The sequence below is a fragment of the Urtica dioica genome, chromosome 11, assembly GCF_054948205.1.
Source record: "Urtica dioica subsp. dioica isolate 48M chromosome 11, U.dioica_male_clone48M_v1_H2, whole genome shotgun sequence".
Lineage (NCBI taxonomy): Eukaryota > Viridiplantae > Streptophyta > Magnoliopsida > Rosales > Urticaceae > Urtica > Urtica dioica.
In genome coordinates, this window is record NC_142766.1 from 7,389,377 (window position 1) to 7,407,033 (window position 17,657).

General features: G+C 39.5%; 1 protein-coding gene across 1 annotated transcript; it reads right to left on the bottom strand.

Annotated features, from left to right (window-relative positions):
• Nucleotides 1–1,069: 1,069 nt before the first annotated feature.
• Nucleotides 1,070–3,160, bottom strand: LOC149380937 (Pentatricopeptide repeat (PPR) superfamily protein). The gene has a single exon (XM_089600884.1). It carries the CDS (start codon nt 3,075–3,077, stop codon nt 1,206–1,208), a length of 1,872 nt encoding a protein of 623 aa, XP_089457010.1. The 5' UTR covers nt 3,078–3,160; the 3' UTR covers nt 1,070–1,205.
• Between the last annotated feature and the right edge of the window lie 14,497 nt (nt 3,161–17,657).

A 17,657-nucleotide genomic window follows, 5' to 3' on the forward strand; every position in this document is an offset into this window, starting at 1 on the left:
TCAAATTTGAAACTAAAATACCTAAAATATTATTCTCATTTACTGCTGAAAAAATAAATTGAATATCAAACAAATTAAAGTTGCCGAAAATAAAATTCAATTTAAAAGAAAAAAATTTGCCGATTATAATATTTATTACAATTACAATTATTTACAACTAATTACACTTATATTTACAACAATTTATAGTTGAATACAATATTATTTACAACTATTTACAGCTGATTACACAAGGAAAATCCTGGAAGACATAAACTTAGCAATATTTACACTATTTTTTTTATCACTATTTATAACTTACTTCAACTATTTATAAATTTTACACATATTTACAACTAACAACCAGTGAAGGAAAGAAGACGAGATCTGAAGCTAGCGGTTGCCCCCGGACTGACCCAAGGTTTGGCCTATTGCAATGGTTTCGTGAACATACCAATTTTATTCTGATGAACACAATGCTTGAAACAATCTTGGCACTAGATAGCATGAAATTCAGCGCCCCGAACCCTTAAGGATGGAGGTAAGAAGGAGAGTCAGATTGAAGTACTGCGAGTTTCACAAAGACCACAAACACTTGAACTCCGATGGCTTCCATCTAAGGAAAATTGAGAAGCTCATCAAAATTGGAGAGCTGAAAGAGTTCGTGCTCAGCATTTCAACGACGCTAGAGCATTAACGAGTCAACAAACCGTGACCACCAAGTGACGACAATCGAACGACGACTCCCCTTGACATCATCACCTCAAGGGCCGCCTTTCAGATTAGAGATCCGCGCCATAGACTGGATCCCAAGGTCTAAAGCGCTCATTTTGTAGTCTAAGTTTGCAGCCCCACAGGGGAAAGTTTTTGGTTTAATTATTTTTTTTTATTGTTTTTGTTTTTACAAGCCTCTAAGAGGGTCGGTCTGCCTTTTATAATTCGCATCCGCAAACACCCTTTTGCAATAAAAAAATGTTTCTGGATACTAAATCTTGACAGCCAAGGTCAAACCTTCATCTGTGTTTCTGGGCTCTATATCTTGAAATGTTGCTTATATGTCGGTCACATTTTCTGTTACATGAGGATACTATTTATTTGTGGGGGCATTCTTTTTCCTTTATTGAAGGGGATTTGTGGATGCACACTTTTCATTGTAGAAAATATGAATTGTGATCAACTTGTTTTCAGGGTAACAATTTTTAATAAACTAATATCCATGTTCAACACTAAAAATGTGGCACATATCCATGTTCGCGAAGCCGAGCGGTCAACGAAAGCAGCTGAGCATAGATCAAATCGGAATCGGGATGGGCTCGATCGGCCGTGATGAAAGCGTGCACCCCGTCCTTGAGCTCGACCCAACTACAGCCCGGAACCTTCCTCAGATTCTGCTCCCTCATCGACCCCCTAACCTGGGACACCTCATCAAACCGACCTGCCGCGAGATAAACGTTGGACATCAACACGTAGCTCCCACAGTGCTCCGGCTCGAGCCCAATCACTCGCTCCGCAGCAATCTCCGCCAATTCCTCGTCCCCGTGGAGCCTACAAGCCGCCAGTAGAGCCCTCCAAACCACAGGATTGGGCTCGACCGGCATGGTTTTGACCATCTCGTGGGCCTCCTCGAGCAGCCCGGCCCGGCCCAGACAATTGACCACGCACGTGTAGTGCTCGATCGTGGGACCCACGCCGTGGTCCCTCTCCATTGTTAGAAGCAAATCTCGGGCTTGTTCGACGAGCCCAGCATGGTCGCAGGCCGAGAGGACTCCGACGAACGTGATGTCGTCGGGCTCGAACCCTTCTCCGACCATGCGCGAGAAGAGGCGTAGAGCCTCGTCGGCGTGGCCGCGAGCCGCGTAGCCCAAGATCAAGATGTTCCACGACGCCACGTGCTTGGTCTGCATCGAGTCGAAGATCGCCCGGGCGGTTCGCGTGTCACCGCATTTCACGTACATGTCCATCAGCGCATTGTTCACCATCGCGTGTTCTTTGGAGGCGCTGAGGTTGAGCGAGGATCGGATCGTGTGGCCGTGGATTTCTCTGCCGTGGATTGACCCTCCCAGGCGAGAGCACGCCGGGAGGACCGCGGTGATCGTCACGTGATCCGGGCGGAGTGAGATTCTCCGGAAGAGGTTTAGGGCGGTCTCGTGGTCGCCGGATTGCTCGTGGGCCGATATGATCGAGTTCCACGAGAAGTCGTCCTTCTCGTCCATCGCCTCGAAGATCTCCAATGCGTCTCTCGGGCATTTGGACTTCCCGTAGAGATTGATCAGCGCGTTCGAGACCTCGACGACCGAGTCGTAACCTGCTTTCGCGGCGAGCCCGTGGACGGATGTTCCGTTGGCGAGATCGCTGTTCGATGCGAAGATCGATAAAACTCCGGTGACGGTGAAGCTGCTCGGCACAACCCCTTCCTCGCTCATAGTCCGGAACACGCCCAAAGCCTCGTTGACCTGCCCGATCTGCGCATACCCGTTGACCATCGAGTTCCACAGCACGACGTCTCTCTCGGGCAATTCCTCGAACACTTGTTGCGCGTCCTCCATGATCCCGAGCTTCATGTAAGCATTGACTAAAGCACTGCCCACAAACACATCCAAATCGTAGCCAAGCTTAAACAACGTTCCGTGAACTTTCCTAACGTCTGAAACGTTCAATAAATCGCAGCAAGCTCGGATGACGCAAGGGAAAGTGTAATTATCAGGCAAAACGCCGTGCTCTCTCATCTTCTGGTAAAATCCCAAGGCTTTCGATGGTCTTCCATTGGAGATGAAGCCAGAGATCATGGCGTTGAAACAGAAGGCGTTTCGATCGGTGTCGGTCGAGGTACAACCGAAGACCGAAACGGCGTCGTCCATTCGGCTGCACTTGGAGTACATGTTGATGAGGCTCGTGACCGTCGACAGGGAATCGAGGAACCCATTGACGATGACGTAAGAGTGGACTTGACGGCCTGGTTCGAGCCTAGTTTTGTTCGCGCACTGTTGGAGCAACGTCACACATTCGCCTATGTTCTTGGTCGGAGACCATGCAAGGAAGTTGACAGGCAAAGGTGGTTTTCCTTGAAGGGTTTTCGAGAGAAATGCGGCTCTGTTCATTTAAGTCACAACAATGGCGTAATTACTCAGAGGTCTTGGCAAACGGCGGCATAACGAGTGTTCTGTGTTGTGTGTTCGCCGAGGGTTGGTAGAGAGATTTGGCCATGCTTATGTCTAAACCCAAATAATAAAACCAAGAACTTAGCTAATTCGAAGTATGCAATCTTAATTAAATGAAATTTGTAACTCACTAAGCCGTTATAACGTTTGAGATTTAGTCAAAAAGTGATGAGAAAATAGCAAAATGTATGGGATGATAATCGGAGTAATGCGTTAAAATTTCAAAAGTGTTCTTAAATCAGGTTATTTTTTCTTATTCGTCACTTTCTATCTCTTTTGATTCTGAATTCGTCGCTATCTCTCTCCTATTTTTTTCAAACATTTTTTTTTTATCTAAACTTCAAAAATCATATCTATCTCATATGAACTCAAAATTGAGTGATTTCAAATACTACAGATTTGTGACGCCGAGATCTTCAAAAATAAATCCATTATGTTGGATTAAAAATAAATTTTAATGTCATAAATGTATAAAAATCACGTTACTGCCTTAGATATGAAAATAACTGAAAATTTTCGGAAATCATCTGAAAATAAATGGAAATTTATTGAATATTTCTGGAAAAATCATTACAAACACACGTAAGCATGACACATTAAACATGATTTTTCATCAAACACAATTGATTATTTTTGAAGAACTCGGCGCCACGAATCCGTAGGATTTGAAATCACTCAATTTCGAGTTCATGTGAGATAGATATGGATTTTTTAAGTTTTTATGAAGAAAAAAAAATTTGTAGGAAAGAAAGTAAGAGAAATAAAGTGACGAATTCAAAAACAGAAGAGAGAAAATGACGAATTTAAAATGCTAAGGTCATAAAAGTAATTTTTATTAGCTATCATTTATGTCACATAAACTGTTTGACTATTTTTCCAAAAGTATTTGTAAACGTTGGTTATTTTCAAAACATGAATATTTTTGTTGGCTATTAAACTACAGAAAATGAATTAGACTACTGTATATTTCTTTTGTTTTTTTAATCTATATTTTTCAATTTTAAAAATATTAAATTAAAATATGGATATTCACGCTTAACGAAATTGTTTACATTTCTGTAATGTGTTGTTTTCACTTTATAAATCGTTTATATTTTCTAAAAATATTTACATTTCTCGCAATTGTTAATAGTATAACAAATTAAAATATTTTCTTGAAGTGTATACGCTTATATAATTTGTCTACATCTAAATTTTTTTTCAAGAGAAGAATCAAGGAGAGCTGTATCTTGCTTCAGGTTTGGAGAGTGTTCACACATAAGAGACCTAGATCTCTCAATTACATTGACCACACAATGAATTTGAATTGACAGTAACTCTTTGAAAAAAAAAAAATGCTGTCGTTTATTTTCATTCACAATTTTTTTTAAATATCTTAAAAATAAAAAGTAATACAGAATATTATTACATCTTTTTATCCAATAGTACTTCCAAAGCTATCCCAAGAATACCACAGCTTCTCAAGGTGGCAAGAACCATAGTTTAAAACTTCAAATCAAAGATTGAAATATCAGGACAACCACTTGAAAAATCGGTAGGGAATCTAATATTGTTTATTGTATCTCTCAATGCTACGATCGCGGAAGTGAAGCGAAAAAATGCGTCAAAGACAGCTTGGGTCCTTCCCGAACGACCTCATCAGCACCGCTACACGACAATGAAGAGTGCTCGTCTGGAAGCGAGGAGATCGTCGGTTACACCGCGTCAGTGAAATCGGTGCCACCACACGACGATGAAGAGGGTGAGTCTGGAAGCGAGGAGATCGTCGGTTACACCGCGTCAGTGAAATCGGTGCCACCACACGACGATGAAGAGGGTGAGTCTGGAAGCGAGGAGATCGTCGATTACACCACACCAGAGCCATCGACGCCACCACTGCCATTGGAGGAAGCAGATGAGGATGAAGATTGCCCGGTTGCTCATGAAGATTATCTGGCTGCTCATGAAGACCACTGATGAGGTTCATGTTGGAAAAAACAAGTGGGTATCAGACACGAATAATCGCTCTGATACCACTTGTTGGAGAAACACGAGCGGTATCGGACATGAACAATTGCTCTGATACCACTTGTTGTAATTATGTGATCACCTTGATAACCAGATAAGTTGCGGAATAAATTAATTACACTAACAAGAGCTAATTAAATGTGTGGTTATCTAACAAGATTTAGATTTATTTTATTAATTAAATAATGAAAGCATTCAAATATGTCAAGCAACCAATAAGAATAAAGAACAAGGTTCATAGAGAACTTACGGATTGGGCTCATGAACAGAAACTTCAAGCTTTCTCAATCCGTTTTCAAACGCCTTGATCTCCTTCTTTAAGCTTTCAGATCCTCATCTTTGAACGCCTTGATCTCCTTCTTCTAGCTTTCAGATCCTTGTACTCCTCTTGATGACACTGTAGTCTTCCAAAACGTAATCTTCGGATGAATAAAGAAATACGGCATGAGACCATACTCTTTAATCTCACACGATCAAGAAACAAATATTGTTTCAAGATCTCACTCTTATTTTCTAAGAACGGAATAGAGCAATTCCAAGGGGTAGAGAGAGAAAGAGAATTCGGCTAAGAGAAAGAGGGAGAGACTCTTAGTCAAATGATATATTATTTCTTTTTATTGTGTTCACACTAGTGAATCAAAGCTTGACCATTGAATCTCATCTTATGAATCATACTTTCTCTCTTAGTCATCAGATCAATATCTATGAGATTTTTTTCTGTTTAAATACAGAATATTTATTAATGAGAGAATAAAGGAAATATCTTATTTCCTTTTAAATATTATTCTCTCCTAATATTCATGAGAGAGAATAAATGACAATATCTTATTTCTTTTTAAATATTATTCTCTCATAATATTCATTATAGATAATGAAGGACAATATCATATTTCCTTTTAAATTTTTCTTTCTCCTTTATTTAAACAACTAAAGAGAAAATGTTGGTAAGTACCAATAATTAGCATGGACGGATTTGGCACACGGCCAAGGAGGAATTCGCACATTGGGATCCTAAAAAAATTATCCACCTCATTATGTGCAAGATCCAATTTCTTAAAACCCAATTAATTATTTATTTACTTGGTCCAACAATAAACATATAAATAATTGATTAATTATTTACTTGATCAAACAATAAATAATTATTACTATCATAAATAATTATTTAATTATGCAAATACTCATATTTCAGAATTGATACTGTTAATCACAATTACAGCTAGTGAGATTATAATAATGAAACATATTATTATTATAGGTTCTTTATTCGTCTTATCGAAGCCGAATCGGGGACTATGGACCTAGTAATAGAAGCTTAACAAATCTGATGAAAAGACGAAAAAGTTTTACTCTTTTTCCACATCGATTTGTCTAATCTTGGTCAGAATCCACCTAGGTACGCCAAGACTGAACTCTCCTTTATATAAGAATTATATTTACTCATCGTGACGAGTGTCCATTGATCCAGTCAGTTCATGATCAAGATCTTCCCGGTTCAACCCGTTTGGAGAAAATGTCAATTAATCCGTTATACCTTTCTTGATACATATATACCCTAAGCATTGTTGCTTCCCCAACGAAATGAAATCTATCGATTCTGGAATCAACCCTTAGGTGAGTGAACATTGACCTTCTTTCAGGAAGGCTGTATTCCGTATTTGTCAACCACTTCCCACTCGAATCATGCTCCGAAACTCCCAAGACATAAGTTGTGATTAGCATGATAATAGCCTTTTAGCGAATGAGTCAAAGAGTTCGGTAACATGGTCCAATGTCCATGATCACTTCAGGATTTAGATCAAGTCTCACTGTGACCATCATAGTGACCCCGGTTAGTGTGTCGTAACGGTACTTAAACGACACATCTACAACCAAAGTCTGTACGGGTCATACATTTACCACAAGTGTAGAATGCTCGCACGTCTTGATCAACCTTCACTAGTGTTCCGCATATATGACTTTAGATAGCTATCCATGCATGTATCAGTCATCGACCATGTTTTAGCAACACCGCCCGAACTCAGGTGCCCAGAACATGACTCAGTTTAATACGGAGGCTACGGATCATAGTTGCTATTGATTCTGATATTCAGAGCTCAACCCACTAATCATATGATGCTAATAAAGTAAACCATTATTTTATTTAATAATCATTTATGTTTTATTCATTATCTCTCGTGGGCAAGAATTCCTAACGGTTCACCCGGATGCTAATGAGTAACACCCAGTTGTTGTTTTTTCTCAACTAGCTGCCCAAGTTGCAGAGTACGGTGTTACCGACAAAGAGAGGAAAGAGGTGTTTAGGGCTAACATGATACTCATCGCGAGGAACACGATTTCTAGCGAAATGGATCGTTTTCTCCACAAGTTTGGTGACTCCATGACCCAACGCCTAGAGAAACGCAAACCTTGGAATAATGATGACACCACAAACGATGGTGAAAGCTCGTTTGATAAGTCAGAAATTAAATGATGCCAGATCAGGTGCAGAAGACTGATTGATAAGTCAGTTGGAAGTTGGAACGCCACAAGACTCGTCTTGATAAGTTTGATAAAAGTTCATATAGAACTCCAGATTCATTTCTCATTAAAATGAAGAGAAATTTATAGGCATGAAACATCCTTTCATGCTAGGAAAACCAAAAGCCTAATTAAACTCATTAACATAATTGAAAGCGTAATTAAAACCCCCTAAGTAATCAGACCACATAATGACACCTCTTAAACTCAATAAATACAACATTGCATTCAGCATACTAATAAAACGGAAATAAACAATTACCAATTGTTTCAGCCCATTAAAAGCCACAAATTTAAGCTGAAACGACTCAAGAAGCCCAAAAGTCATGCCCATTTATAATATGATGAATAGGCTTCTTAATCATCTCTTCAATTGCTTGAATTATGAATTAAGAGCATTTTGCTTCCAGAAGTGTATATCAGCCCATGCCAAGATTTATACTTCCATTCATCTATGCTTAAACCATGAAAGTCTTCATGGAAGTCTTGAACTCTTGAATTTGGAATTGGCTTGTTGACATGTCTTGGTTATGACTGAGCTCTTATCATATCATACTCTCTCTCTTGGAGAAGATTTGTCCACAAATCTTGCATGTTGTTGACTGCAACGATTGAGAATATCTTGAACTCCTTTGATTGAGACGAAATTACTTCATCCTCCAGCCTCTTTATATCTTCAAAATCAGGAGCTGCCAAGTATCGAACTTCGAATTTATAGGAATAGACTCCTTAATCAGCAAAGTCCCCAACTCCGCTTCCACAAGATTTTCCTTTTCTTCAACAACTTCGACATGTTGACCATGTTCATTCTTCTCTTGTTCGCTGGTCTTATGTTCAAACAAGCTGGGAATGTTTTCATCAAAATATCCCATCTCTTGTTGAGGGACTCTAAACTTTTCTTTTGAGTAACACTTCTGGGTTGTAGTTTTTCTTCAATTCGATCAAATCTCTTCATAATCTTTGTAGTTTCTTTTGAAATCAGATCCTTCACCTCATTCAAAAGCTCATCAAAATACATTTTTCTTGTTGAAAACAATCAATAATGACTTGTAAAAAATCAGGGAGAAATTTGCGCTCTGATACCAAATGACGTGATACTCGCTCAACGATAATTTTTTGTCACATAGTTATTCACACACCGCGCTCTATAAACCATGCCTCTAGGCCCACATCTTGTGATTATTTCCATCAAACTCTTTACAAACTCAATTCTTATTGAGTGAACAAAGTCATGAAATCTTTTTCTTCCTTTTATGGAGAGTGTCTACACATAAGAAGTCTAGCTCTCTCAATGAAATTGACCACACAATAATTTTGAGTCAAAAGTAACTGTTTGAAAAAAATATGGATTATTTACAGCAATGCCCCTTGAACTCCTACGCGTGTAACACTATGTCCCATCAATTTGAAAATCGTATACAGTCAACCTTAAAATCTTGCATCGTGGTAAACTTAGGCCTTCTGTTACATATTCTTGACGGACTTGACGAGTATAAGACGTAATTTGAGAATTTAAGGTTTTGAAATTCCCAAATTAACTCGGTCGATGAAAATGGAATCCTCTCCATCTAAAAATAGCGTTTTGATGAGTTGTGGTCGGCATGATGAAGCTCAGTCTTCCGGCAATGCTCGTCGACGACCTTATTGTTTCTGTGGATCGTCGAGCCTTCAACGCACAGCGTGGACCCATGACAACCCAGGACGACGGTTCTATGGTTGTGCTCGGTATAAGGTATGAAAAGTAATATGTATTAGGATTTGACGAGTAAGCTGTGGATCTCATTGTCAAAATGGATTTTCAAAATGTCTAATACACGACCTTAGTCCTTTTTGTGGATCTCGTTGTCATCTGATTGAATTTGCGGAAGGGTGCTTTTACTGGATGTAGTTTTATAGACTGGATCGATCCATGAATGTGTAAGAGATCGATTGAGGTTATACATGGATTATTGAAAAGGAATTTTTTCATTTTTTGGGGTCTCAAAGGGGCGTGGAACCAGAGAAAGACAAATCGATATGAAGTTGAACTCGGCAAGGAAAAAGAGTTCGATCGCAGCGACGGAGATGTGAAGGGTGGCAAAAAGAATGAAAATTGGCGACAAATTAAAGTTGAAACCAAGAAAGTGAAGCTTATGTTGATGATAATTATTGTAGGATTACTGTATTTAATCGTAGTGAAGTAAAACTATAGGCCTATGTAATCTAAGTTTTTCTATTTTGGAATGTAATGAAAATGAACTTAGTCATGTTCAGCTACGTTTTGTATGTGAAGTTGAAATTTAATGAAATAGCAGTGAACTTATTTACATCTTTTGAGATAAGAAAGTACCAAAATAGAGTACACGTACAATATGGTTTATAAAGTACCAAAATAGAGGTTTCATACATAGATGTAATGTGCCCGATTACAGGTTTTAGTACACAAAAAATAAGCCAGTGTAATCAGAGTTGTTGTTTCATAAAAAAGACATTGATCTTGGCTTCCTAAAGTTAAATCATCTAGAATAGGACCCTTGGCTGCAATCCATTCTCATTTCTTGGCACCATGTTGGTCTGGATGTTGGAATTGATCTAGAGTTTAAGAAAAAGTTTAACGCTTCGTTAAGCGGCGGAATTTTAAAAATTTTATTTTTCAAGTAAAACAGTTTTTACTAACCTAGACAAAGAGCAAGCACATGTAAATAAAACTAATATGAGCATAATAAATTTACTAACCTCTTTAGAAGCTTGAACGTTGATGAGCCTTCGGAAGGTTCAAAACGTTCGTCTCCCTCGCAGCACGTCTCTCTTTCTTTCCTCGGCAACTCGAGCAACCACGAAAGTTTCTATCACTAAATCACTCGAAATAAAAGGAATTAGTGTGTGGGCACTTTTAAACACTACGACTTAAGAACGAGTCTTGAAGTCGCAGAGCTAAACTCTAGGTCAAATGAGGACCTAGGTGCCAAAACAATAAAACGAAATTGACTAGAGAGAGAGAGAGGAGAGGGGCGGCCAAGTCTAGAGAGAGAAGCTCTCAATCTCTAAAACTTTGGATGAATGAAATGTGAAGAATGAGGCTCTTATTTATAGGAGAGGTCTCACTTTGAATAAGGTAGTTTCCTCTTCTATAGAATATCACATATTCATGAGCCAATTTCCTTTTTTCCTCTATGACATACTCGGCCAAGACAGCCTTCTAGAAGGCTTGGATTTGTTTCCTTTTTTGTTCCTTGCCTTGCCTTTTGTCTACTTGGCCGAATTCCCTTTAGCATCCTCATGCAAATTTGTTTCCTCTTTTTCTTTTGGCAAGTATCTTGATACATTTATGCAAAAAATATTCTCTCTTTCTCTTGGGTATGTTGGGCGCCTATTTCATCTAGAAAAGGCTTCTAGAAGCTTTTCCATTTGTTCATGACAACATGAAAAAATTCTTATGAAATGAAATTAATCCACAAGCCCCAATATGACTAATATTGGCCGAGTGAAACATGTCATTAAATGACCTTGTCAAAAAATTTATTGACATTCATTTCATCCTATGTCTCAAAAGACAAAAATACCATTTTGACAATTTTCGTTCTTGTTTTGACTTAGCTTCCAGTTTAACTATTCCTACTCGATGTGATTCGTGACAGTGACCTCATGGATCCAAATGAACAAAGCTTGAGCTAAAATACTTGCACTCAAAAGTTCACAAACCTTTTACAAGTTTAGCTTAATGTCAACTGACTCCACTAAAGAGTTGACACTGAAAATCTCTCGGTTCAAATGAATTTATTTTCTACTCAAGAATTCAACATAATTGTAATGAGTGGATCCACAGAATATTATCAGTGTTTACCCTTCATGAATATCATCAGCTAGTCGGGATTTACAAAATTACCATTTTACCCTTCTAGCTGTTATTTCCTTAACTCCTTTGTCGCTTGTGAATAAGTTAGAAACAATGTATTGACGAGGAGCTAACAAGTCACATTGTTTCATCCAAAAGAGTCAGGACTCAATTTGGACACTGGCCAGTTCATTTATTTACACTCCAAGGAACAAAGCATGAGGTGATATACATTGCATTTCAGCAATCTTGTACATGAATTTCATATCTATGAGAACTTCACAAATTTACTCATGACATTCTCACAACTTAGTACTTCACCAATAGGCCTTGTTCGGAATCACATAGTGAGTCCGAACTCTGACTTTCTCAAATGAGAATACGTAAGGTGTGAAATGGCATGTCTCATTTCAGGATTAAAGTAAGCATGATGCAATTCATACGTAGTGACTTCGAGACATAAGAGGTTAAATGGTTTGTTCTTATCTTGTCTCTAGAAGTGCACTGGTCAATTCAGTACCTTCGGAAGATACCTAGAAGAACTATAGAGTCTCCAACTCTCAATGCCTCATAACCAGACATCATAGATTCTTCTAACAATCATACTGAGGTCAATAGTCCTTTGACCCTTAGATTGCGAATATATCGTTTTAAGCAAACTACGAAGAGTTTGTTCATGCAAATCTACATTTGTCTCTTCGCAAGTTGTTAAGTTTGTTTATGGACTAAAGACTAATGTTTTATCATAAAGCTTCAAACAGACAAGGAAGAATGAATGAACGTTTCAACTTTTTATTAATGAATAAGCAATTACAAGCAAGAGTCTTCATGAGACTTTATTACATCAAATGTACAATATAAGGATTACAACTCTTCTTGTGGGCACTATTGGCAACAAACTCCCACTTGACTCAAAGAAGATGTGTGTAGTCCTTCATGCCTAATCCCTCTCGATGTTGGTCGAAGACCTTGTTCGCTAGGGCCTTTGTGAATGGATCTGCTAGGTTGTCCACCGTTGAGATCTTCTTCACTTCCACGTCTCCGCGCTGCACGATCTCTCGAATCAAATGGTATTTCCTCTCAATATTCTTAGAGCGCTTATGGCTTCGAGGTTCCTTTGAGTTAGCGACAGCCCCACTATTATCACAATAAAGGGTCATGGGCTCGTCGACGTTTGGAACAACTTCCAAATACTTAAGGAATTTTCTAAGCCATACAGCCTCTTTGGATGCTTCACAAGCAGCCACATATTCTGCTTCCATTGTGGAGTCAGCAATGCAAGATTGCTTAATACTTCTCCACACAACAGCTCCACCATTAAGGATGAACACAGATCCTGAAGTGGATTTCCTGGAATCCTTATCCGCTTGAAAATCGGAGTCGGTATATCCCGTCATAGTCAGGTCAGTACCTGAGTATGTAAGCATCAAGTTCCTAGTTCTTCGAAGATACTTAAGAACATGCTTAACAACAATCCAGTGCTCGGGTCTAGGGTTGGATTGGAAACGGTTAAATACGCCAACGGCGAAACAGATGTCAGGTCTAGTGCAAAGCATAGCATACATAAGGCTTCCTACGGCAGAGGCGTAAGGAATTTTCCTCATGTCTTCAATCTCTTGTGCAGTCTTGGGAGACTGGTCCTTAGAGAGTGAAACTCCATGCCTAAAGGGTGTTTGGCCCTTCTTGGAGTCTTGCATCGAGAAGCGATCCATCACCTTATCAATATAAGATGCTTGAGAGAGCGACAGGGTCCGGTTTTTCCTATCTCGAAATATTTGGATCCCCAGAATGTATGCGGCTTCTCCTAGATCCTTCATATCGAATTGCTTTGCCAGCCAGACCTTAACCTCAGATAACTTACCCACGTCATTACCAATGAGTAGTATATCATCGACATATAGTACCAGAAACACAACTTTGCCTTCGTGTATTAACTTGTAAACACAAGGCTCATCTATTGACTGTTCAAAGCCGAAGCTCTTCAAAGTTTCATCGAATCTAATATTCCATGACCTAGATGCTTGATTTAATCCATAAATGGACTTAAGCAACTCACAAACCTTGGTGTCTTGACCTTCTTCCACGAAACCGTCTGGTTGAGCCATGTAAATGCTCTCGTCAAGATTGCCATTCAGGAAGGCTGTCTTGATATCCATTTGTCAGATCTCATAGTCGAGAGCTGCAGCTATGGATATGAGTATGCGGATGGATTTAAGCATCGCGACTGGCGAGAAGGTTTCTTCATAGTCAATCCCTTCTTGTTGGGTGTAACCCTTCGCCACAAGTCGTGCTTTGAACGTCTCGACGTTCCCATCAGGACCCATTTTCTTCTTGTATATCCACTTACACCCTACGGGTTTAATCCCTTCAGGAAGGTCTACAAGTTTCCAGACTTTGTTGACATACATCGAGTACATTTCAACTTTCATGGCGTCAAGCCAAAGGTTTGATTCAGAACAAGCCATCGCTTGGCTATAGGAAACAGGATCATCCATGTCAGAGACGGCTACGAGAGAGTCTCCATAAGACATGTACCTGTCTGGCTTTTGAGTAGCCCTCCCACTACGTCGAAGTACTACTTGACGAGATTCTGATGAGTTAGGTTGTGTTTCAGTTGGGGTAAGAACAGTTCTTACAGATGAGGTAGAAGCTTCCTCACCCAACTTTTCTTCAAGCACAATTTTGCTTCTAGGTTTTGCATCTTTCATAAAGTCCTCCTCAAGGAAACGAGCATTCGTGCTAACGAAAGTCTTATCGTCCTCAGGACTATAGAAGATGAAACCCTTGGTTTCCTTTGGATATCCCACAAACAAGCACAATTCTGACCTACTAGCCAACTTGCTAGTCTTTTGCCTTAGCACGTGCGCAGGGCAACCCCAAATTCGGATGTGACCCAGATTTACTTTACGGCTAGTCCATCGTTCATAAGGAGTACCAGGAACCGTTTTGGACGGAACTTGGTTCAGAATATAAGCGGCTGTTTCGAGGGCATATCCCCAAAAGGAAAGAGGGAGTGATGAGTAACTCATCATTGATCTAACCATCTCCATAAGAGTTCGGTTTCTTCTCTCTGACACTCCGTTTTGTTGAGGTGTGTCAGGTGCGGTAAGCTGAGAAGTGATTCCTTCTTCTTTAAGAAAGTCATCGAACTCTCCAGACATATACTCACCACCTCGATCAGATCGAAGTGTTTTGATCACTTTGCCAGTTTGCTTTTCCACCAAAGCCCTAAAGACCTTAAATACGTTAAAGGTCTCGGATTTTTGTTTGAGCAAATAGACAAAACCATATTGCGAGTAATCATCGGTGAAGGTGACGAAGTATTCGTATCATCCACGTCCCTGTTGGCTGAGCGGACCACATACATTAGAATGTACTAGTTCTAGCAACTCAGTGGCTCTTCGACCCTTATCGGAGAAAGGTCGCTTAGTCATTTTTCCTTCTATGCAGGATTCACAAGTAAGTAGTGAACCTATTGCAGAGGCTTGGAGTGGACCGTCCCTCACAAGTCTCTTAATCCTATCTAGACTGATGTGACCAAGTCTTAAGTGCCATATGTGTGTTGATTTTGTTAGATCGGAGGATTCAGAAAGTTTGATCCTCTTTGGCTCTCTAATTAGATCATTATCTATTTCGGTGTCTAAAATGGAAGGTTGAGTGGGATAAATGTAAAAAAGACCATTCTTCATATATGCATCAGTGACAAAAGAATTTGAAAAAAAAATACGAATTCCATTCTTCATAAACATTAAATAATAATCTTGCTCTAAAAGTTGAGCAACATATATTAGGTTTTTCCCAAAGGAAGGAACATAATAAACATTATTCAAATTTAAAGTGCGATCTTCAAAAGATAGCGTCACGGATCCCACAGCCTTCGCAGACACCACGCTCTCATCACCCCACTTGAAGCAGAAGTCACCATCCTCTAAGCTTTTGTTTTTCCTAAAACCAGTTAAGGAGCAACAAATATGGTTAGTAGCAGTGGAGTCAATAATCCACGATGATACATTATCAGCTACTAAACAAGCTTCAGTAATAAGTACAATACCTTTTACTTTGATTTTGAGGTAGGCAGGACAGTTCCTACGCCAGTGACCAGGCTCATTGCAGTGGTGGCATTTGTCGTTAGACTTATCCACCTTTGGAGCCTTTGGCGCCTTTTTCTTCGTTTGAACCTTAGGTTGGTTCTTCTAGTCGGCCTTGCGAGGTCTCTTCTTAGATCCAGAGGCGGAGGCAGTAGCATGTACCTCTCCTAGAGCCCTATTTTTCTTAGTGAGTGCCTCAACGGTTTGAAGTTCCTTCATAAGCTCGGTAACAGTGTACTCTAGCTTGTTCATGGAGTAATTCAGCTTGAAGGTATCAAAAGTTTCGGGGAGATTTTCCAAGATCATATCTATTTTAGTTTCCCCATCAATCTCAGATCCAAGGATCTCCATTTCGTTTAGATGGCTAATGATCAGCATCATATGATCTCTAACGGGAGTCCCAGCCTTCATGCGACAGTTCATAAACTGTCGGACCGCTTGTTGCCTAGCTTGACGTCCTTGCCCTCCAAACATCTCATGGAGATTGTAGAGCATATCGGTGGCAGTTTCGTAATCACGATGTTGTTGTTGCAACACATTGTTCATTGATGCCAGAATATAGCACCTCGCAATCTCATCGTATCGAAGCCAGGCCGCCAGGGCGTCTTTTTCCTCTTGCGTCGAATCTTCATTCGTTTGAGGACAGGGGGTGGTGAGAACCCATTTGTGCTCGTCGACAGTAAGGACTATGTCGAGGTTACGTTTCCAGTCGACGTAATTGTCGCCTTCGAGTTTATTCGAGGAAAGAATGGTTGAGAGAGGGTTGAGAGACATATTGCCTATAAAAGTTGAAACAAGTTTATGAGTAGTCTTTGGTTTAGGATTTAAGTTTGTTTAAGACTTGATAAAATCCAAAGGTGTTATAAACTAAACGATAATTTACTCCTTCGAGGGAAGGCCGCAAAAAATCTCCATTTATAAGTAAATGACACATCATTAATGCTTAGCCAAGATGTCAATACACCAATTTTGACCAGCCACCTTGTAAATTGGTTTGATCACTCACATCCTTTCGCAGGGCCTCGAGGGAGGATTACTAGGGATTGAGTCTAAGTGTGTAACCAACCACTTAGTCCAAAAGATTGACTTTGAAAAACAATCCGCCGAGGGGAGGTCTTGTCTCATTGTCTCACTTTCAAATTTAGCTCATTGAGCAATGATCAGTGCAAAGCGCCCTTGAGTACTCTCATTTAAGAGAGGGCCACGAGGGTGACTCTTAGTCTGGCGACACTTGCACTTCTCATTAGTGTTGGGGATCGTGGGTTACAAACAACAAGTATAACCCTCTCACTTAGTTTTTGGAGTTGGTACATCGACTCTTATAAGTTCGGAAACGGTTTTCCTAGTTATATAGCAACAGAGCGGACAGCTAGAAGAGAATCCTAGATCTTCATGTTCAGAGCAGTGTTAGTGCATAAAGGCACAAGGGACATACTCGGATCTTTTCCTATTTTCTATTTCGGGAAAGTGCGTGAGGGAAGTGTGAACTTCAACTCACTCGAACACTTGAAAGTTTGAGATTACACATCCTTTTATTTTTTCGGCTTGTCTACAAGGAGACCTCCCACTCAAATTTTCAAGAGCATATAGATTTTGAACATATGTGATATAGATATAGTTTTGAAAACATTTTGAAAACTTATTTGATTTGGATGACAAAATTTTTCAAGTTTGAAAACGAAAACGGTTTTTCAAGATTCAAACTAGTTTTGAAAAAAAAAATCAATTTTAATTAAACTTTCAAAAATCAAAACATTTTAATCTTACACATCATGTTTATAATCATATGAAAAATATATTTGCTCAAGAAATATTTCTCATTAGAGTTCTATAACTCATGATAGTGGGGCTGAAAATCCGGAATTCTAAAAAACTGGACTTTCGGAACAGCCGCGCACCTAGGAGTAAAATCACCATAACTGGCGGCTCCGATGTCCTTTTGACCTGAGACCGGTTTCATTGGACAGAGGACAGACAGAGCTTTAATTTGATTCAAGAATGATTAAATTTAGATTTTTGAGCAGAGAGTTATGCCCCTTTTACTGCGGGTTTTACTCCAGCTCGAAGAAAAAGAAATAATTAAAGCTTGGT